The sequence below is a fragment of the Lissotriton vulgaris genome, chromosome 4_1 (genome assembly GCF_964263255.1).
Source record: "Lissotriton vulgaris chromosome 4_1, aLisVul1.2, whole genome shotgun sequence".
In the NCBI taxonomy this organism is placed as follows: domain Eukaryota; kingdom Metazoa; phylum Chordata; class Amphibia; order Caudata; family Salamandridae; genus Lissotriton; species Lissotriton vulgaris.
Genome location: NC_141691.1, coordinates 1,531,117,819 through 1,531,140,683, shown reverse-complemented (window position 1 = coordinate 1,531,140,683; position 22,865 = coordinate 1,531,117,819). Strand labels below are relative to the sequence as shown.

The 22,865-nt window shown below is 43.7% G+C and overlaps 1 protein-coding gene across 1 annotated transcript in view; it reads left to right on the top strand.

Annotated features, from left to right (window-relative positions):
* The first annotated feature begins 7,880 nt into the window (after positions 1-7,880).
* Positions 7,881-22,865, top strand: part of BPNT2 (3'(2'), 5'-bisphosphate nucleotidase 2) — a 111,322-nt gene continuing 96,337 nt past the window's right edge. The window contains exon 1 of the mRNA XM_086965770.1: positions 7,881-8,495. Within this exon, the coding sequence (XP_086821896.1) occupies positions 8,112-8,495 (384 nt within the window). The 5' untranslated portion in view covers positions 7,881-8,111. The remainder of the gene's footprint in view (positions 8,496-22,865) is intronic.

Below are 22,865 nucleotides of genomic sequence, written 5' to 3'. Positions count from 1 at the left end.
TTATGAAGCTACAAGTGTCCATTCTCCTTTCTGATTAAACTGACTATCGTAATGGGGAACTGAATGGACCTCTCTTTTTCTCCTCCCTACTGATTGATCACTTCATTTAGCAGTTAACACAGCAGATTTATTAACTAAGATTAATGAGAATATGTTGGCGATTACATTGATGGTGATTCAGAACAGAATGGTTTTAGATATGCTTTTGGCTAAACACGGCGATGTCTGTCATGCTTAAGAAACACAGTGTTGCACTAACATTCCAGATAATAGTGAGAGTATTTTGCGATATATAGGGCAAACAGTTTGATAATGCTATAGTTTATTTCAATAAGAAATCTACAGTATTCAATATGACCAAAAAATTAGACTAAAAATCTGGTTTACTTGAGAAAATCGGCCAGCCAACATGTTTTTTTGTCCCTTATACAGCATGCAGGCCTGGAGCTTTCGCAAGGTTGTATATTATGTACACAGGGTTAATCAGTGTAAACAAGAAAAAAACAGATACACAATAGAAAAAAAATATTAGGATAAATCATAATACATTGGAGAAGAAGCAAGGAAAAGGAAAAGAAAGAAGAAAAAGGAAACAAACAATGTTATTGTAATTAATTTTTATAATAATTTTAGATAATTTCACTGGAAACTGTGCCACACAATAAAAAGGTGTACTCAATGTGAAAATATGAATAGAATCTCAAGGAAAGTAGTAACTTACTGGAGGAAAGGTGATGGTCAGTTTGAAGTGTGGCGTGCTAGTATTCTAAGGGATTGGGGATTGGGGGATTGGAGGTAAAGTATTAGAGCATATTAAAATTACCAATTTAACTAGTTAAGACCTAAGAGAAGAAATATATACACAAGTCAAACCTAATGCCCGAAGCGATTTAAGGTCATACACATATTGGTAATAGTCATTGTGGCTGCATAGGCAAAGTAAGTTTGATTCCTCTGGGGCTGGAGAGGGAAACAGGTAACTAAAGAGTAGGTCTAATCAAAGAAAGGAGGAGACAACTTTGAGCAGAGATATTGTATCTGAATATAAAGGTTGCAATCTTGAAATCCGGCATCTACAGTAATGTGGTCAGTAGATAGGATCACATGTAATGGCAAAGTATCATGTCAAAATAGAAAAAGTTAAGCCATAGTTTCTGTTGAGCAAAGATTCCAGAGATAGAATAGGATTGTCACGAGGAAAGCAATAATAGACATGCAGAGAGCCACATTCCATAGTCCTAATATTCAGTGTTTAATAGCAACAAGTACCGCTGACAAGAGAAAAAATAAAAGTGAAAGGTCTGCTAGTGGTAAAAAAAGAGGTTTAGCGCCCTGTAAGCAAGTTCAGTCAAGTGAACAGGCTTTTACCTTAAGAAGACTATGCATGGTCAATAAGTCTCTGTGGTCTTTTATTGTTAAGCGTGGTCCAGATCAGAACGTTTGTGGAAAAGAAAGGTCATCAATATAGGAAGTTTTGTGAAGGGACATGGGTAAAAGCAGACAGGTCATGTATAGTGAAGTGGAATGGAGGTAGCCAACTTTGAGAGGAGCACGTTGGAAAAGTACTAGTAACATAATTCTATATGGAGCATCACTGACGTGTGAGATTCGAAAATAGTGAAAGTTTTAACAAATATATTGATAATCTGACTGACATCGTACATGACATTCCCCCATTAGGAGGTCCTAGGATCTGAGAAATTACAGGTTCATGGATTACTGGGAAAAGCAAAAATATAGTAATGAAAAATATTGTTAAATAGTAATATTAGTTATAGTGATAATGAGTGTTGTTCTAATATTCACCATTTGTGAATTAGTTCTTGTTAAGGGTTTTAGATGTAATTGTAGGAACAAGAAGACAATGAGACGAGTGATGAAGGAATAGATTGCTCTTGATAAACAAAAGACTGACATTGACGATAACCTGAAAGAGTTAGTTAGAAGAACAGATAAAGTCAAGCAAGTTGATTGAAATATCATAGTGTGACGATGTGATAATTTATAAATTACCAAAGGGGACAACTGTGAAAGTAAAATATTTGATTAGAAAACATTGCTTAACATAGGTTTTAGTTTAGTTAACCTAACTAGGCCACATTAACAAGAGTTCTTGTCACACTGCTGAAAAATGCATGTTTATTTGTTGTGTACTAGCTGCACTGGATCATGTGTTGTATTTGTTTACAGAAAATCATCGAAATTCAGCTGCAAACCATGATCTCTTTCCTTGTGAGCAAATGTAACTCATCTCTAGCTTCCTTTCGGAAGAATGTACTTGTGTTGCAACATTACTCAGCTATTATCTTAACCTTCATCATTATGACTGTGCAGAATCAGTTCTTTGTTGTCTCATGTTTTTGCATTAACTAATTGATGATTTCTTCTGTGCAGCGAATAGCTTAATTTACTGTGAATTAAAATAATGTGCAAGTATGTGTACCTTTGAAGTTAGTACACAACACAAGAGGAATCTGGTGGTCAAAAGAGCATGGTGAAAGAGAAAGGCCTGCAAAGTCTGTATCCAAAGTCACAGTAAAAGATGTCTTCCCTAATTCCACTGTGAGCTGCACCGTGTCCCTTGAGACCTAGCGTCCCTCCCAGGCACTCGAAAGAATGTTTCCTTGATTCGTTCAAATAAGTTCAATAAACTTGTCTTACTTGGTTGATATCTTTCCTTTTATTTTTTTAATGAATTTTTCACATTATTGTTATCATAATGTTTTAGGCAAATGGCCCTATGGCCCAATGCATTTCGGGCATCACCCTTCGTCAGGGGCTGTGTGACTTCCTGAAAGTAACCAAATACAATTTTCAAAATCAAAGCATTCATCTCTTGAACATGTGACATATACATTGAACTTTTAACATGCGTTTATGATCATGCGTAACGGTAAGTACGGGAGATTCAGGGATACGTTGTGTATGACACGTGAAATGAGTGAAACTGTCGTAAGAAAAAATAAATAAAATGATTTGCTGTGACATCACAGAATGTAACATGCGGTGAAATGATTCTGAAGCGAACCATAGTATGGTATATCGTGACTTTGTGCACCAGAACTCAAATGATTTTATGCGTGTTTCATTGTTTGTAAAAAATGCCGATTCTAACCTGATTCGAGAAATTTTCGACTTTTGCAAGTTGTAGCGAGGCTGAAAAAAATAATAAACTATATTCAAAATTATGCATACCAAGTAACTATGTTCGTCTTAATGTCCCTAAGGACATAGAATGTCTGGTTTGAAAGAGTTCTCTAGTTTGAAAGAGTTCTCGCTTACCGGAGAGTCAAAAGTTCCCTCTTGCTCCGCGCTCGTCTGATTCGAATGTCTGACGGTAAGCCAGGGAAATTGCAAAATGTATTAATCATATCCGCTCACTTTTTACAGTTCTCATCAAATTGAATGCACTTCTACTTTTAATAACTGGATGACACTCAATGCCTTCACATCTGTGATCATACAATGGAAGAGATACTCCAAATCATGCATGTTCTGCTAGTTTAAACTTTTATCACGTGTCCTATTTTTCCTCAGTTATCAACTCGACATCCAGTTAATGTTAAGTGACCCACTTTACTCCTATTTAGATTATAATTCTTTCCCCGAACAGAGAATTTGCCTGGGGGACTGGTTTATTCAAGCTCAAGTGCTCCAGTCCTTGCAGATGGCATGCTATTAGGATGCGGTGCAATGTGGATTCGGCACTTGTGCTAGTAAGGGGCTTTAAGTTTTGAAACTGGGCCCCTATTGCATACAAAGCACATGAATTACCATGAAGCAGTGCTTAGTTTGTAAAATAATAAATGCTAGGGCCCTGGCCAGGAGGCCACTGCAGGTTGCCCCACCCACTGCCCCTATCATCACTGCCAGTGACGGTACCAAAACAAATACTAACCTTTTCTTTCACCTGCAAATGCGACCTTTCAGATTATTTCAGGTCCCCAAAGCTGAAGGAATGACTGGGGAGGCAGGTATTAATAATGTTTTATGTATATTGCATTCATAAACTACAGTTGTATTACTCATCTCTAAATGAGAAGAGCCGCGCCACCATGTGGCAGATTATCATAAATGCAGTGTTGACAATTAAATGCCAGTGCTGAGCACCAAACCCACAGGCTCAAATTAAGCACTGCCAAGAAGTACATAAAAACAAAGCGCAATGGCACTGGCAATGCTGGTTGCGCCATAGAACTTTGTTTTTATTTATTTTGAGACATGTTGCGCAACAGCCCGCGCTGCAGTGCGACAACTAACATTTACAACGCATAGTTTTGCATAGGCAAAACCTGTTACCTTTGACAATGGTTATTTTATTTCTCCCACCACTCATGCGCTAACCGCGACTGGAACAGAAATTTGTATAAGGTTTCATTGGTTTATCCCCGTCTCTCCTGAGAGCATTATTAATGGGCTGCTTGACAGACAGTAATTGAGTGTTGTAAAATACTTGTTTAAGTGAGTCTGGGAGCGAAAGAGTCTGCGAATTCGGTGGATATGTCATTCTGCTGATTCGGAGGCACAGCTCAAAACGATGCCCCTCCCCAACCCCCCTGCAAATTGTGACGCCCGAGTCTCCCATACCTAGGGTGACCAGATATTGAGAAGCAAAAACCGGGACAGGTTAGACATAAAGGTAGGACTAAAGTATTTCATGTTACTTTTCTGTCAGGCCTGTCACGGAGTTTGCTCTGCATACCCATGTAAATGTAAATGCGAGCGCGCGTGTGTAAATATTAGAAGCTCCAACCTGAGACCCCCACCCTCTCTCCTACTCCGTCTTTCCTCTGCTGGGAGCAGGCAGATGAGATGACCACCTCCTGTGTCACCTGAAAGAGGCAGATAATAAATTAAATATCTTTCGAGGCGTCTTGAAAGGAAAGGAAAACTTCCATTTCTGCTTTATAGGAAGGCTTTATCTTATTCTTAAAACCCGGGACGTTTCTTGAAAAATTGGAAAAGAGTCTGGACACCGGATCACTCCTCCCAAAACTGGGACTGCCTGCCGATATCCAGGAGGTCTGCGTATTATTAAGATGCAATCCTACAAATAAGGAGGAGCAGCCGAGGCGCTCAAATACACGGAAAGCGGGAAACAGACAGGGGGAAGAAGGCACAAACACACACGGACAGCGAAAATACACGGAGAGCGGGAGGGGGGCGGGAAACAGACAGGGGGAAGAAGGCACGGAGGGAAACAAACACGGGCTTACCTTCACTGCGAAGGATAGAAAATGGCGGACACAAGCTTCCGGATTTTGAGGATTTGGGGGCGTGGATTTGCTGTCCTGAGTGACGGACAACGTCACAGGGCTAAAGAATGCAAAAAATCATGCCCCCAAATCCGAAAAAGACGGGGCTTGTTTGAAGTGACGCATCTCTCCTCCAATGGCTGGCCTCCGTTTAGGCAGCCAGCCAATGAAGGAGAGAGAGGGCAGGGAGGCGGGACCTACAGCGCACTAAGAGTCATTAAATCTCCAGCCTAAGACTGCGCAAGCGCAGCCTTTTAGGCCTCCGACCTAAAAAGGAGTGCAGAAACGGCTTTTATCAAATATGTCGTTGCTCTCAATGGTCAACATACTTTTGAAGTTAAACAGATTATTGGTTTGCTTCGCAAGTAACATTTTAGTGTTGCCTCACTACGGAATATCATGCTATGTATTTGTGTGTTTTCTTTGTCCAAAACATTACAAAAGATATGGTATTTGGAGAAGAGTCAAACTTCTTCTTAAGCTTTCAGATGTTCCTGCTTGTTGAATAAATACAGCTAGATATTGGTGGTTAATTCTGTATTTAGGCCTGCTAACTGTTAATTTGATTATTTACCTAATATGTTGTGGCTACTTAATTTCTTAAAGGCACATAGCATTTTACATTATTATGATTTTGGGTGTGTGCTAATGCTAATTTATTACCTAACTTTTGCTTTCTCTTATGATATCATTAGTTGGGTAAATCTGAGGATACTGTGACCTAGAAAGGCCTTATTGTGTAGGTTTTCTTAATGGTCTTGACTGAGCATTTAATTTCAGGATTAGCCCTTTCCTGCTGTTCAACCCTTCTTAATTAATTATAGGTGGAGCTTCAACAATACGTACTTCTGGATTATTGCTAGGCCTGATGTTATGGCGACAATTCTGGGCATGGTGGTAATATCAGAAGTGGGTGTTGGGTCCCGAGACACAAAGGCATTCACTTCTGACATACCAGGTTTGCCATAATGATGTCCATTTTTGGCATACTGTCCCATCTGCTCCATGAATGTACCCTCTTGTACCTAATCCAGGCTCTGACAGGATAGTGGTAATTGTTGGCATATTGTGTGAATGTTAATACATACTCCTGGCATAATTCCAGCTCTTGATTTATGGTACGGTGGTCCCTACTTCTGCCACAATGCTGGCTCTAGCAGAATGGTGGCAATTTTCCTGCACAATCTGGGAATTTACTCATGTTAATAATGCTCCACCCTTACTTAATTAAGGGGGGTCAATGTGCAGGAAGGGGATAATCCTTAACTTTACCGCTCACCTAAGACCATTTAGAAAACCTGCACAATAAGGCTTTTCCAGTCCTCAGTATATGTAGATTTATTCAAATAATACTGTAATTACAGAAAGCAAAAGTTATTGGAGTCAAATGAATTAGCATAAAATCAAAATAACTATAATGCAAAATAGCCTTTGCCTTTAAGCCATTGAACAAACGCAGCACGTCAGGCAATCAATCAAATTAATCATAGTAAATAGACCTAAACACAGAAAGGACCATGAGCAACTAGCACTCTTTAGGCAACGAGCAGAAAAATCTGATAGTCTAAAAAGAAACTAATAGTCCTCTGGCTCTTCTTCAAAAAGTACATCTTTTATAACGTTCTGCACGAAGACAACACAGAAATCCGTAGTATGATTTTATGTAAATGAGCAGCACTAAATATGCTACATTCTCAGTGCCAATCACATTGCTTCAGCTGATTCATAACAATGCTCATAGCCTTGTTATGTTGCAACACCAGTACATTTCTTCCCAAGGAAGCTTGAGAGAAGTTACTTTTGTCCACAAGGATAGAGATTACGCTGAATTTTAATCATCATTTTATTAAAACAAATAAAACACATGAATGTGCGCAGTTCGTGCACAGCAAATACACTTTTCAGCATCGTGACAATCATTCTTGTTAATGTGGCATCGTTAAGCTTAACCAAACCAATATCAGGCACTATTTTCGAATAAAATATTACACTTCTGCACTCACATTCACTACAAATTTTATCCAACTAAAGGCATGGGTGTCTGGCTGCAACAATATTTGACATATTGAACAACAAGCCCGTTAACATCCTACTTTGTTGATACTGTTCCACAAACCCAAGGATACACATATATTTCAAACAAGTCACATTCAACCATCCATTTACTTACTTATCAATATATCCATTAATCCACTTGTAAACTCGCTCTTTCTTCAGTTCATTCTCACACTAACTCGTTCATTCGTGCAGCAATACATTTCTCCGCTCACTCAATCATTCTTGCAATCCATTTAAGAAGCACCTCCCGTATAAAAAAACATCAGATCCAGTTGGTTTGGTATTTCGTTTTCATTTTTTGGCCTCTGCCCTCGAAAGCCTTGGTTTTATCAGCAGTAGAAAGGATAGATGGAGGGCGGGGACAGCAGCTTGTGCGCGTGGTAGAACTTTCGCCTGCTCATTTGTCAGTAACCGGCCTATCGCACTTTGCTTTCGAATGTAAACAAAAGATGGCCGCCGGGAGCTTCATTGCAGCCTATTTTGGAGAAAGCATCTGAATATTTAAATACTAAAAAGCGAGAACGGCTCGAACAAGCTGCACGGGGAGGCCATCTTATGTGAGGGTAAATTCTTCAGTTGCCTACGGGAAAATATACTACGTGTTCCGGGTTTATTTTACTTCTGTTAAGCATACCGCGTGCTCAGTCTAGTTTGTGACAAGTCGCTACCCCTTGTACTCCTTCTCGCAACGTCACCGCCAAGCTGATCTGGTGAACGGCGTCGGGCTGTTGGCAGTGCTGGCAGCTCTTTGCCCTCCAAAGTGACGTCGGCCCGCCACGGGTTTTCTTAGACCCCACCATGGCCCCCATGGGCATCCGCCTGTCGCCGCTGGGCATGGGCGTTTTAGCACTGCTAGCTCTGGGCGTGCTCTACCACCTATATGCCGGTTTCCTGGGTGGCCGCCTGTCCGCTCTCCTGCTGCCCGCGGGAGAAGAGGATGGACAGGCTCCTGTGGCTGGAGAGGAGACTCAACACGTTGACCTGCGTAAACTGCTAGCTGTGTCTCTGCTAGCGGCGAAGCGTGGTGGAGACAAGGTGCGAGAAGTGCGGGAGGCGGGTGTCTTGGGTGAGAAAAGCAAGGGCAAGACCCGCGAAGGAGCCGACGACAAGATCACAGACGGCGACGTGCAGTCCAACCGACAGATGTACTACACTATCCACAACACCTTCCCCGATCTCCAGGTATCGCTCTTTGGGGCTAGCTAATCATAGTAGCCTCGTGTGCGAGAGAGAGTGAGAGATTGTGTGCTTGCATATCTCTGGAGTCCCAACTACTGTTTGGTTGTAGCCACTTCCCCACCTCAAGATTTCTCCTATAGCCCACCATGCAGACCATCCTTTCTATTTGTCACTGAGGGTCTGGGTTTAGGGTAAGCTCCTGAAAGGAAAAGGGGCTCTGAGAGTCCTGTGCAATAGCTGCTCTTGTTGCTGCCTACATGACCCAGGACCTTAATGGTCAGGAAGGCAGTGCCAGAAGTACTCAGCCGGACTATCCCTAATCAGCCATAATTAAGTAAGTGGGGGACTTTAAAGTGCCATATATGACCAAAAAAATCGGACTTATAAAGCGCAGCATATGCAAGAAACATGTTAGCGCTAGGATTGAGAGAAAGACATGATGAGAAGTCTGTAGTGAAGAAGGTCCACTCATGAGGGATGTAATTCAGGATGTTATATTCATAATGATAACAAGTAGTAAGGTACAGGGCAACAAGTATGTGTGGTAGATCAGAGCTCCACAAGGAGCTGCCTGTCACCTGTTCAGCCCATGACCAACTGTCGCTCTGCCTGAGTCCCAACATTCCGAGGCATCATTAAACTCCAACATTCCAATGAGTCAGAGCTCAGGCACTAGCTGAGCAGGGCTGGTAAAACACCTTACAATATAATATGCAGGATACTACAAAGTCCCAACAATTTAGCTGCACCTTAATAGCCCTGTGGAAAGTTTGAGCAATAGCCTGTCAAAGCACAAGTAGATGATTCTTGAGTTGTGGTAGCTGGATTAAAAAAATAATCAACCCCAAAGCCGAGTGCACTCAATCCATAGTAGAGTAAGGGAGATAGTGTTTTAGATCGCTACAAATGGATGTTAAAGATGCAACTATGTCTGTCTGACCTGTACACATGTACCAGCTTGTTCACTGCTGTTTCATTTCCAGACAGACCTTGTCTCCCTTGTCCATTGTGTTGAGCAGTTCATTTACCGTTTCATTTACTTTTTTGTATGATCAATTTCTCTTCCACATTTTCGGTATAAGCGAAATATCCAAATCTAGCACTCAACTTCAACTGTTTCACTGTTTTGCACAGGTGTTATCAGGATAAAAAAAGGCTTTACTCGTTAGCTGACCTGAAAGTTTATGATGGGCATTTTTATGTGTACAACACACCATCTGTGCAGTGATTGTTGTGGGATACCAAAGCTGCAGAAGTGAAGTTAACAGGAATCTTAATTATACATTGATATAGTGTGCACTATCAGAATGGTGTCTGCTGGTTGTCTGCAAGCAACTACAGGGAACCTTTACATCACACATATAACAGCCCTGTCGGGCGTGCACTGAGTTCCTCCAAGTGTTCCTCCAGTTCACAGTTTACTGCTAGGGAACAAACAGATGGCTGTGTCAGAAATGTTTTCTTCTCATGAGAAATTATTTGACACGTTTCAATAGTGGTGTTAAAGGCACATTATTTGCACTGGTCAACCTCAATAGTTATACAGGGAACTCTTAAATGGTGCTTCAATACTTTCACTACAATGGATACTACCATATATAACATTCTGAAAGCCGATGATGCAAGGATGTGTTCTTGGGCACCTAGTGTTGTGGTAGTGTAAGGTAATGGTTAATGATAGTATAAGTTGAGGTCGCCCCTGCCACTTCCTCATTGCACACGCGAGAAAAAACATTTAGTTTTATAGATTTTTATTTTGGCCGATGGTGAGGTTTTATTTGGAGATGTGAGGTTGTTGGTGAAATCTGACACGCCCAGCAAGTCACAATTCTGTTATTAGATCTCAAGTTGTGCCTTGTCTTGAAATGAGCAAATTATTATCTTTAAGTTGAGCAATAAGAACTTGAGGCCGTTAAAGATGAATAGCTGCTGTTTGTTACAAGTAGTCTCAAGTTTGTTTTCTCAATGTAGTTCATGTTGTAAGCTGTAAACACCTGATCCAGCGCTCGGATTGAAAAACTGTCTCACAAACGCTATCCAACACCTTAATACTCACCTTTAAACAAACAGCGGAGAAAGCAGAGGAGGAAGGGACGCAACCAAAAGATAACACACCCAGCGCTTTTTAGTAGGGGTAGGAACAACAGCATTGGGAACGCGACAAGGGAACCTACCCAAGACGTGCCAGCCCAGATGAGCGAAGCAGCAGACTCGGATCATGACTGAAGAAAAACGCCGACCCAGGAAGAGAGGCCAAAAATCAAAAGATGTACCCCTCTTAACAAAAAACACACCAACAACGCTGTACCTAAAAACGAACCTGGAAGTCATTGTGGGGACCCACATGGTTTACGATAGCAGTAAGTCCTTGTCACGAGTCCGATAGAGACTACGAACTCTGTTTCCCTTCGGGTCTGATACTGTCCTTTCACCCTCTGTGCAGGAAGGACACGACCCCTTTAAAGAAATCCCTCAGACGCGATCCTTGGGGGTGTGTCCTATGACGTCACGCCCCAGCGTCCTATCGGAGGAGCAGCAGGCGCAAACAAGAGGGGCGTCCTTCCTTCAGCTTACGGAAGCGGGTTCCCCCGAGGCAGGAGAGGTTGTGGAGTGGATCAGCGGAGGGGGAATAGGAGCGAGAAGAAGCGAAACTGGACAAGACACCAAAACCAGTACTGCGGCAGAGTGCAAAAACGATAAGCCAAGAAGGCCAACAGTACCACGCTTCGCCCAGCCACCCCCCTGGAGGAGGGTGGCTTACCAAGGCACGGGCAGCGGTCGAGGGGCTTGCCGGTCACAGGAGGGGGAAGGACGTTGTATAGAGGGAGGAGGGAGGTCACTTCAGGGCTCACTCAGTGTTGGTTACCGGTGACATCTCCCCTCACTCCTTTCCCTGAAAGAGGACTGCCGGTTTTCCTTCGTAACTCACCCCAGTCTATTTCTTTTCTTCTTCCACCCCCATCTGCCCACGCCAACCATCAACGCTGGGGAAGTGACCATCCAAAGTCCAGGGGGTGGCCTGGTGAAGATGGAACTTTATTTTCAACCAGGATTTCGAACCCTTGGAAGTACAACAGACTTTGACTTTATTTTTGTGCCTTGTTTTTTTTTTTAATAAAAGAATTCTTATAATTCTTGAACCATATCTCCCTCTAGAAGATTCCTTGGTTTAGCCAACGTTCATCTGGGCAAGATTCTGGGGTCACAACAGTCCTACCGACCCAGACACAGTCCGGGCAAAGGAAAGGAGTCCCCAGGGACAGAGATCATCGACGAAAGAATCCCGTGGGTCTGGGGACGAACCAATCACTATGCAGAGAAGACCAATTGACGAGAACGGGCTTGCAGGTAGCACCATAATGGTGTTCCACTCAGAGTACAAATCAAACGAAACGGCAGTCACATTAAACAAGGGAAACATCTTGTGCTTACTAAGCTCCGTCAACAGTCTAAAACATCTAAAATCCAGCAATCTAGAGTCAGTCGAATTCATTGAATCAATCGAGCAACCAGGAGCGGAAGCAACAAAAACAGTATGGGCTTCTGCAGAATTAGCCGAGAAAGTGCTAAAAGAACAAGCCACATTTTACACTTGGGTCATAAAGCTTCGACACTTCACAAAACCTAGATACCCTGACCCCGTAATAACTGACAGAGAACAACGAAAAGAGCGCGGACGGCCTTCCCGATTTCACAATCATTCTCTGTGCTACGAGGGGCTCGCAGTAAAACCCCTGTGAACTCCGATCCGTATAATAGAAGACCAAACATAACAAAAAGTTCAATTTCTCAAGATTGGAGGTGGCTTTCTAGGACCATAAACACCAAAACCGAAAACCTGTGACAAACTAAGCCTAGTGCCATGATTACCATAAACACCCTTAATCTGTGCTCTTGGAACATTAACAGTTTAGGAGATCAGCTCATGGACCCGGAACTGCAAATTTATTTGCAAAGATTCAACATCATTGCATTCCAAGAAACGTGGTCTGACTCTCCGACAGCACCTCAAGGATACAGCCTGCACTTGCTTCCTGCTATAAAGAGTGCAATTTTCGGTCACAGCAAGGGTGGCCTCGCTACATACAGCTCCATACCGAGAATTACGCAGCAGAGCCTGTGTCACACTACATAGCTCCGACAAATGCAATGCAAGCTTTACGAATCTCCACCCAGGAGCTGGACAAAAAGAGGACACAATTTTGGTGAAGCTTTATTTACACCCGCAAGACAAAACCAGAGGAATCCAGCAGCTGAAAGAAGGGCTTGTAAAAATATTAAGGGATGGGAAAAGAAATAGCCTGATTATCAGTGGGGAATTCAACCTAAATATGCTTGGTAATCCAACCATAGACACCAATCACGAGGAGGACCCATTTGTATGGGAAACAAGTTCTCAAGGCAACACCTCCGGCGGCACACACTCAAACAGCACAGAGGTTTCTAACAATATTGGAAGAGCTGGGCTTCCGCGCACTCAATGACAGATTCCCAGGAGACAGCCCGCATGCAGCAATGCAGCGGCCAGCACTATAATAGACTTTACATTTTTCTCATGCAGCTTGTGCCCAAAGGCAAGGGACTTCCACATTGGCTTGCTAGACTACAACGAGCCAGCGAGGATATCATGGGTGAGGCTTTCTCAATATCATACCCACCATTAGCTAATACACACAGCCTAGAATATACCGCTAACGAGAGACGGATAAAATGCAGAACAGGCAACCCAAAAAGTCTCCACTCTCTTGCAAAGCAGGTTCTGGGTGAAGCACAAGCAGCAGAACCAGAGGGAGGTGTTCACAAAAACACTATGAAACAACACTGGATCAAAAAAGGGAAACCTGCGACGTAAAGGATTGGCCCATGCTCAGAAGTAAAGCAAGTATCCAAATTTTAGAAACACTGCTCCACTAAAAAAGTTAAACGTCTCGATAAATCGAGCTCTTCGAAGAATGAGGGAAGACCCAGCTGCACACCAGGAGCTGAGACAGCTGAAGGACACCCACAGAAAGCTGACAGGGCGCCTCAAAAAAGAAGCAGACGAGACTATGGGCTAAACTTTTACATGACGCAAAAACCAACAGCTCACAGTTCTGGCAAAAGACCAACAGTCTGACTAACCAGCTTTGCCGGGATATCAAATCTCATGTCACAGATGAGGCCTGGATAACCTTCCTTGACTCACACATCAACAAAGTTCAAGAAATCCGACCTGGGACAATTAATTTCTCGCATGACCCTGAAGCTCGACCACTTCAAATCGACGATAACCAAGCAACACAACAGGAAATCTCAATCAGGAATGCACAAATCTGTAGAAGAATCGCAAAGGGCAGACGCGAGGGCGCCCCAGGCCCAAACGGGATATCCCCATACCGCTTAAACAAGAGGCGGAATTCTGGGCCTCTGTATTCAAACAAATTTTTGGAAAAATCTTGCAAACATCAACAATACCATCATTATGGAGGGGTGCATTTATTTCCCCAATTTACAAAAAAGGAAGCAGAAATGATCCAAGAAGCTACCGTTTGGTAGCCTTCCTTGTCAACGACACCAAATATTTTGCGGGCCTATTACTTCAGGAATTAACATCCAGGGCTGCAGAAGTCACAGCAATTCCACTCAACCAAACCGGTTTCTACAATAATATGGGGACTACAACTAACATGCTAGCTCTTTCTCGAACGATAGATGCGGCACTTGCAATAAGACAACCACTATATTTGTGTTATATTGACTTCAGCTCTGCATTCGATCATGTTAATAGAAACATAAAAAATGCTGAACATTCCACCGCTGCACTTCAACCAACTAATCCTCTTGCATAGGGATACATGGGTGCAACTAAAATTAGGTGCTGAAGAATATTTAACAAGGAAGATCCCAACAAGTACAGGGGTAAATAAAGGCTGTGTGCTTGCACCAACACTTTTTAATCTCTTTATTGCGGAGTTATCAGTCTTGTTGAATGAATGCAACTCGCACGCTCCCAAATAAGGGGACTTCCAGCTATCCAACCTATTTTATGCAGATGACTTATTAGCCGGACCCCCGTAGGCCTACAGCGTCTACTAGACATTACATTACTTCACGATACTCGGAAACCAACAAGCTTAGTATCAATCAAGAAAGAAACAAAGTTGTGTGTCAACACCCACAAAACAAAAACAACAAACAACTGGTACTTGTCATCTCGCAAGCTGTAGACTGTACTAGAATAAAAATACTTCAGGGTTATAATTGATAACAAAGGCAACTACAAGCCCCAATGCGAGGCCATAAAAAGGAGAGGAATAATGACAGCAGTGGCATTAAGGAATCTAAAAAACACAATCTCTGGGCCAAGCTTCCTCCCTCTAACAGGGGTGATCCGGGCAAAATTAATACCATCCATCACCTATGGTAGCTTAGCTATGAGTGGGAGGGAAGCTGATACATTAGACAGCAGTATAGCGAGAGCACTACGAATGATCTTTGGCTTGCTGGGATAGACATCCCCTGCACAAATTAGGCTAGAAGTTGGGCTACCAAGAGAAGCGCTAGCACGCAAAGGCACATTTATCAAAAGCTGGCACAAAATCAGAAGGGGAGAACCAGAAACGCTAAATGCCCTTCTGTGGAAAGAACTACAAGCCAAAGAGGCCTGCCTTGCCAGACTATACTTGGGGGTCGCTCTTAACCAGCTAGGGATATGGCAACTATGGGAACAACCAGGGACCTTTGCAAGCTTTAAAAAAGTAGTAAACAACATAGTAAAGAAATATTCCCTCTTGCAAGACAAAGCCTCCCTGGCAGAGCACGCACAGGGCTGGCTCACCATGCAATCCTACACTAAACACTCGCCCCAAGAATATCTGTACACCAGCTTCTCCAAATATATGAAAGAGAAGTTCTTGAGATTTCGTCTAGGGCTGCTGCCCTCTACAAATCACTTGGCGTCGTGGCTAAGGCCTCCAATGCCAGCAATCTGCCGACTATGGGGATGGCGGAGAGAACCTAGTACACCTCATCACCATATGTGGGGAACGACTACAGGCGCGCCAGACTCTCTTGAGACCGCTTTTCAACAAGAAACCTATACGGTCCTGCAGGCAAGCGGTGCTGGCAAGCTTCATCGGCGACTATGTCCAACTGAGCTGCCATATGGTAACATTTTTTGTAGCCACGGAAGCCTACTTTAATCAATGGAAAAAAGGTTTAGCAGACAACAGCGTTCCAGACGTAGTGCGGAACCTATCTCCATGACCCTCACCGAGCAGGATTACGCTTGCACCATCACCGTATCAAGAACCCCAGCGCAGGCAATCTGCACAGGTTTTCCACCTTGAAAGGACCAAGTAACCAGGAGGGGCTGAGGGTCGTGAAGCAAGTTGGTCCTCGGATCAGGGACTCAAAGCTGCAGAGACAGCGGCAATGAACCTGCAAAAAAGCCAGTAGGGCTCAGCTGCCTCCCTGAAACCCCCGCCCTCTGCACCATTAGCTATTTGTACTCTTTTAATGGACTCTTAGGAATTCATCTGTTTTATTGCTTTTCCATCTTACAGGTTTTAACTATTTGTTGAACTGAAATGATGACGAAGATAATTCAAGGCCATGTGGCGGGCCAACCCCTGATGCCCTGTACCCACTCTTTATGCCGCTCTTGCACGTAGCACTTTTCTCGGTACACCCCCAAACTTGCCGGGTGCCAGAACCAGACTGCTGCTAAGCACACGATTAAGAGGCTGAATGGCCAGGCCATGCTGATAATCACACGCCTGCAATAGCTACCAGCCACTATTTCTAACTTAATTTACGCTTAATTTACTATGAACCTTAGTATCGACAAATATTTGCATGCTAAGCACATCATGCACTTTACTGTATTAACCAAGTACGAATTTTGACTAGCACCCAGACTCTATTGATTATAGATCTTAATGCATACAGACCCCCGCTACTTGCTCTTAGGGATAGCACAATATTATATGGGCCTCATCCGAGCATACAGGCTTTGATTAACAAAATTGTCCGCCAAATGTTTTCCCGGCTGCCCTGCCTTTGGCCTCAAGCCACCTGCGCACATGGCACTTTTTTCGGCACACTCCAGTATCTGCTTTTCGCAGGCTTAAGCTCCCCTACTGCGAATTTTGCACTTTCAGATGTGAACCGGGCCAGCACTAATACTAACTTTACGCCCACAAATCATGAGCCGCATTTTAAAAGCTTTTATCTTTGTTATTTAACAGCGTTTTTTTTTATTCTTGAACAGCCACAATGGTAATGTGTCATGATTTGTACTTTTATTATGAAAATCTGTAAACTGATGGGATACTAGTAATGGTTTTAATTAACTGTACAATAAAAATGTTCTTGCTTACTAGTCTTTTTTGATCAGCGTTTCTCTTCCAAGCATGTGTTTTGTTCTTCGCCTGCCTCATTTTATTGGTGGATAAGTTTGTCTATGAAGTGCTTTCATTGTCAACCATTAATATCAGGTGTGCATGAGCAGGAGGCAGAAACTGACCACAGCAAACATTGTCATCATTGTCACAAGTTTTTTTTTTTTATACAAATTTCTTTATTCGGTTTTTGTCATTATAAAACCATAAAAGCAACAGTTTAAGATTTACAGCATAAAAATTAGATCACACACAAAAAAGATTTTTAAAGGTTCTTTCTGTGCCTAATACATTTTAAAAAGTTCAATGTATGGTAACAGGTGCGCTCAGAGTCTAACATCTGTAAGAGAATCATGGCCGGACGACATTGTCTAAGACCCCAGGCTTTCAGTAATGGAAAAAGCCAGATTTTCCTGTGAGGGAGATAATATTTGCAAAACAGGATTGTGTGCATACATGTTTGTGCGGAAGCTTCATCACAGGGGCACGGGGTCAATTTTGATTCCCAAGTATTCATTTGTGGGAAGGCGACTAGTCTGTGAAACAAATTAAGTCTGAGTCTGGTCAAGAGCATTCTTTCGTAAGAGTTAATTTCCAATGCAAGATAAGGCTGAATTTGTGGCGTTAGCTGTACCATGTTTGCTTGTTGTACAGATTGTTTGTTTGAAAGCAGGGTGATTCTGAGTAACTCTAGGTGGCTCATTGCTTTCTGTTTCAGTTCTTTCTTGCTTATCTCAGTCATGGATAGTGGGCTGAGATAGAATCTTTCTAGGCCCATATCAGTGAAGAATCGTTTGACATAGGTAAGCCAGGCTATTCTATGCGCGTTATCCAGGGCCATTGAGTCCTCCAGAATAGCCTTGGTCAGCATGTTCTTGTCAGATAACCATATGCGCCTCCAGAGTAGCAATGGCTGGACTTTTATTAGATCCTCTATGTAGGGGATTCCCAATTCCATATGGCAAGCATATGTAGATGAACACTTGGGGGCAGATAAAAGGAATCTAGTGAAAGAATTCTCAACTGTTTGGAGTGATCCGGCGTCAACATGTCCCCAAACACCAGCCCCATATAGGGCAGTGGCTAGGCATTTTGCAGAGTAGATTTGCAACATCTGCACTGGTGATCTCCTGCCAAGTCTTTGTGAGAAGCTAATCAGGGCAGTATTGGCTCTCCTAAACAGATGTCTCCTCAACTCAATTGCAGCTTTCCAGTTTAGTTTCTCGTCGATCATTATGCCCAAGTATGGATACTGTGCAGTTCTCTCAAGATTTTGATTATTTAGAGTAATGTTCTTTATTCGTTTTCTCCCTCCTCCAGCCACCATTACGAACGTTTTTTTCACATTCATGTGCAGGTCTAGTGTGCCCATGAAGTCAGCGTATTTATTTAAAGATTTCTGAAGTTCTATGGGGGTGCGAGCCAAGATAACCGCGTCATCCGCGTAGAGCAGTGCCGGGATCATGCGTTGTTTTAGTCTTGGGAGGTCCTGCCCCCCTCTCAACATCCTTTCTTCCAGCCCGTTTGTGTACAGGGAGAAGAGGAAGGGGGCTAGGACACACCCCTGCCTGACACCTCGCTCTACCTTGAATGACGCAGTAAGCTCTCCCTTTGTCCCATAGCGCACTCTCGCAGAAGCGTCCGTATATAATTCCCTTAGGAAGTCCAATAGTGGAGGATCCACCCCCATGTCTCGCAATAGGGTCCACAGCTTTGAATGAGATACACAGTCAAAAGCAGAGGACAGGTCCACGTACACCATATACATTGTCCCCTGTTTTGCGTGGATGTATTTGGACACAATTAGACTTAAATTGAGGGCCTGTTCCACAGTTCCAAACCCTTCTCTAAAACCAAATTGAAGGTCCGATAGAATATTTCTGTCGTCAGCCCATTGTTGGAGTTGTTCCAGGATTACTCTGCCAACTACTTTTCCCACAGAATCTAATAAAGAAATCGGCAGATAACATTTAACATCTTGGCGGTCCCCTTTTTTGAAAATCGGAACCATAATGGAGTTGGACCAAGACTCCATTAAGCCCAATCTCGCTGTTGCGATGCATACTCTAGTGAGTATAGGGGCCCAGAGATCCAGATGTTGTTTGAAGAGATCCACAGGGACCCCATCTGGTCCTGGGGCTTTGCCTCCTTTGCTTAGATTCAGTGCTTTCAGTACTTCGGGGATGTCAAACTGTATGTTTATTGGAAAGTCGACAGGAGGATGAGAATGACTTGTATCTTCATTCGGTGATGTTAACTTGAATATATGGGGAAAATGATTTACCCAAGTTTCCTCTTCTATCGCTTCGTCAATCTGAGGTCTGCTAGAGTCCGAAAGAAAGGGGGTTTTCACGATCCGCCAGAAGGACGCACTGTTTTTTGTAAGAGAACTTTTATGTAAATCGTTGCATAGGGACTGTTTCAGCTCATGTTTTCTTTGTTTCCTGACCTTTTTGTACTGGAGTCTTAGATCTTTGATCAGTTGTTTATCCCTTTTTGGTTGCCTAAGAGCCTCTTTTAGGTTTGTTAGTGAGGTGGTGCAATCGTGGTTAAACCAACCTGGAGTTGTTAAGTTTTTTGATTTATTTTCCCTGGTCAGCATTAGTTTGATTTTGTCCAAAATAATCTTGAAGTTTTCAAGGATGGTGTTATCGTCAGACTCCAAATCTATGCATTTTATTATGTTCGAGTATAGGGTCTTTATTATGGTATTACTTAGTTGGACTGGGTCAATCTTGCCCCATTTCACCGTGAATCCATTTGTTCTGCCCACTTCCAGGCGATTTTGGGAAAGAGTATGTGCAATTATAGTTGTCTGTGTCGGTTGATTTAAGAGGTCCAGATCCACTCTGAGCGCTGAGTGGTCGCTTAGGTTGTTTTCCAATATAGAAAAGTCCATGGTTAGCTGTCTCAGCCCATCCGTTGAAAGGACATAGTCGACAGTAGTCTCATGTCCCCTCCCTATGTATGTGGGGCAGAAAGTGTTATCATCCGAGTTTTGTGTATTTATTATTGACAGTTCCAGGTCTGTAAGAAGATTGTTCATCGCTTCCCCTTTTCCATCGTGGTTAAAATGAGGAAGGGGGTTATCTTGCTCATCCACTATCCCACAGTTATGGTTGTTCAAAAATGGGCAGGGGTGTATGTTAAAGTCCCCTCCCCATAGTAGGTGGACGGTTGCCTTTTTCCTATATACTTCTGTATATCTGGCGATCTTTTCCTGGATTGTCTGGATAGTTTTAATAAATTTGTCCTCCTCTAAGTTGTTGTAGAGATTTACTAGGATGATAGTGGTTTCTTTGCCAACTGAAAAGGAGAGTAATTGGAAGTTTGGTGTATTTTCAGTTTTAAGGAGTTTCAGGCTAGGGATTGTGTTCGCTATATAGGTAGCCAAACCCCCCTTGGGCCTACCCGCAGTACCAGAAAGGGCTGGGGAAAAAAGAGTTTTGTAACCTGCGATGTGCAGCTCTTTTGTTGCCCATGTTTCCTGGAAGCATATTATTTTGCTGTCCTCCAAAAATTGGGCTGCTGTACCATCATCTATTTTGGGGCGAAGTCCCACTATGTTCCAGAAAATGACAGACAGTAGTCGTGACCTATTATCTTGTCCTGTAGTCATTTTCCTTTCTGGGTCCCCAGCTGGAGTGGTTGACTTATCGATGGTGGAATCCGGTAATGGTCAGTCGACCATCTCCAGGCTACTGTACCGGTTCATTGTTGGTATACCCTGCCAGTTTTCCCAGTATGGAGCTTCTCCATATCTGGGTCTAAAGTGCCGCTGTGGTGGAACACCCCATTGATCCCAGTCTCTTCTTCCATTACGGGGACCCTTTACCTGCCATGGGCTGTCCTGTTGGTGGAAGTTAGGGTCAACTGACCACCAGGGGGGTCCTTGGCCGTTCTGCTGTGGGGGGATTGTAGATCTAGCATTGGTGAAATCCCAGGGCTGTGGGACGGCTTTGCGCCACAAGTTGTCTTGTTCATTAAAGTGGTTGTTATAGTGCTTTTTGGGATAGAAAAAGGAAAGACTCTTTGTGTCTATTCCCCCGCTTGAGTTATGTTGATCCCAAGAGCATATGTACTCGACAACTTTGGGGTCCTCGAAAGTGATTACAATGCAATCACCCTGTATTACTTTTTTTGTGTGTCCCACCCATGGGGTCCTACTGACTGTTGCTATCCTGCTTGTCCAGTTAGGGGGAGAGGGGCGGTTTGTATTTAGCCAAAATTGAACCTTATTCTTTAAGGACCAATTAGGCTCTGATGTCTCCCCTGCCAATTCTGGCACTCCCGTCATTACAACCACGAATGGCGATGCTTCGGGTGGTAGATGCATAGAGGATCTTCCATCAAAAGCTCCTCTCGTGGTGGCTTTATTTACCGTGGGGTTTGGTTTGCTCTGAGGAATGTTTGTGGGAGCTGGTGTTTTAGGGGCTGGTGTGGTTACTTTTGTTGTTTTTGTGACGGGCTTTAGGGAGTGTGTTAGGGTTAGGGGTTGGTATTGTTATTACCGGGAGCGGTTTTCCTACAACGTGATCTTTTGCGACTGGTTGCAGTTTTGTGGCAGGACAGGTTTGTGTGGTTTTTTTACTTTGTAGCGAAGATGCAGGTTGATTATTTGTTCCCTTTTTTTGTGATTCACGAATTAAATTAGATTGTAAAGATTTGGTAAGTATTAGCATTTGGGTCTCGATGTTTATTAGTCTCTTTTCGAGAGGTTGAAATAAAGATTTTAGTACTGAGGTAATGTTGTTTACCAGATCAAGAGGACCTGGTTCATTACTGTGGGGAATAGTTACGGGTGAACCTATGACAGTGGTATTTATGTTATTGTTAGGTGAGGAATGGTGTACTAAAACCTGATGGTTGGCAGTATTCGCCGCTCTTGATGGGGAGCAGGCCGGATTTAGGGGGGTAGTTAGGTCAGTTGTCTCAGCTATTTCGGTACCATTAACTATATCTGCTTTCCCCTTATCCTTCCTTTTCTTAACGGCCCCCTCCCTCCTCCCTCTTGCTTGTCTTACTTCCTCTGGCGTATGCTCACGTAAAAGTTCAGGTGTCTTTTTCTAAGTCGGAGTTAGTAAGTGACATGGAAAGTTGAGAGGCTGAGAGGTCTACGTTGTTCGGGAGGCTGAGCCTTTTGTTGCCTTGTAGTGATTCGGCTAAGTCTCTCTCTACCTCTGGAGTTCTTGCTCTGGCCAATGGTCCCATAGAGGATTGCCTCGCAATCGCGAGGTCTGTAGATACTCTTCCCTCTATCAGACTAATACTTTGGTCCATAAAGGTATTAGCCTTGGTGAGAAAATCGTCCATTGGACCTAGAAGCTGTTCTCCAATCCCTCCCTTTTTTAGTTTCTTCAATTTGTTATTCCTGGTATTCATTTTCAACAGGATGGATTTAGGGTGGATTTATCTGATTGATAAGCAGTGGTATGATGTAGAAATGGGTGGGTGGTAGCACTTAGAGGGGGGGCCCGGCCCGGTCTCCTCACGTTCTCGAACGGCCTCAAACGGCCCGCTCTTTGCCCGGTCTTCGCCCCGGGCTGCGACCCGCGCGCGTCCCGCGATGCGCGTTACTGAGCTTACTGATATTCCCTTAGGCGTAGAGGGGGCGTGGCACTGGGAGGGGGCGCGGCTCACGCGGGAAGATGACCAGCTGTTGGTGGTGAATGCTGGTCCTCGCAGTCCCGGGGCCGGCGCCTCTCACCTCCGCTGCGGCCAGGCAGATGGTCCTTCCTTCACGCTGTCAAGGCGGGCAGTTTGGCAGAAGCTGTAGGGCTACTCCTGTACCAAAGGGTCCGACTGCAGGCACAGGGAAATCTCTCAACGAGCGGCTCCCGCGGAGCGGGGGCCGCGAGAGGTTTTCAGCTAACAGGTGGGGGCGTAGCACTGGGAGGGGGCGCAGCTCACGCGGGAAGAGGACCAGCTGTTGGTGGTGAATGCTGGTCCTCGCAGTCCCGGGGCCGGCGCCTCTCACCTTCGCTGCGGCCAG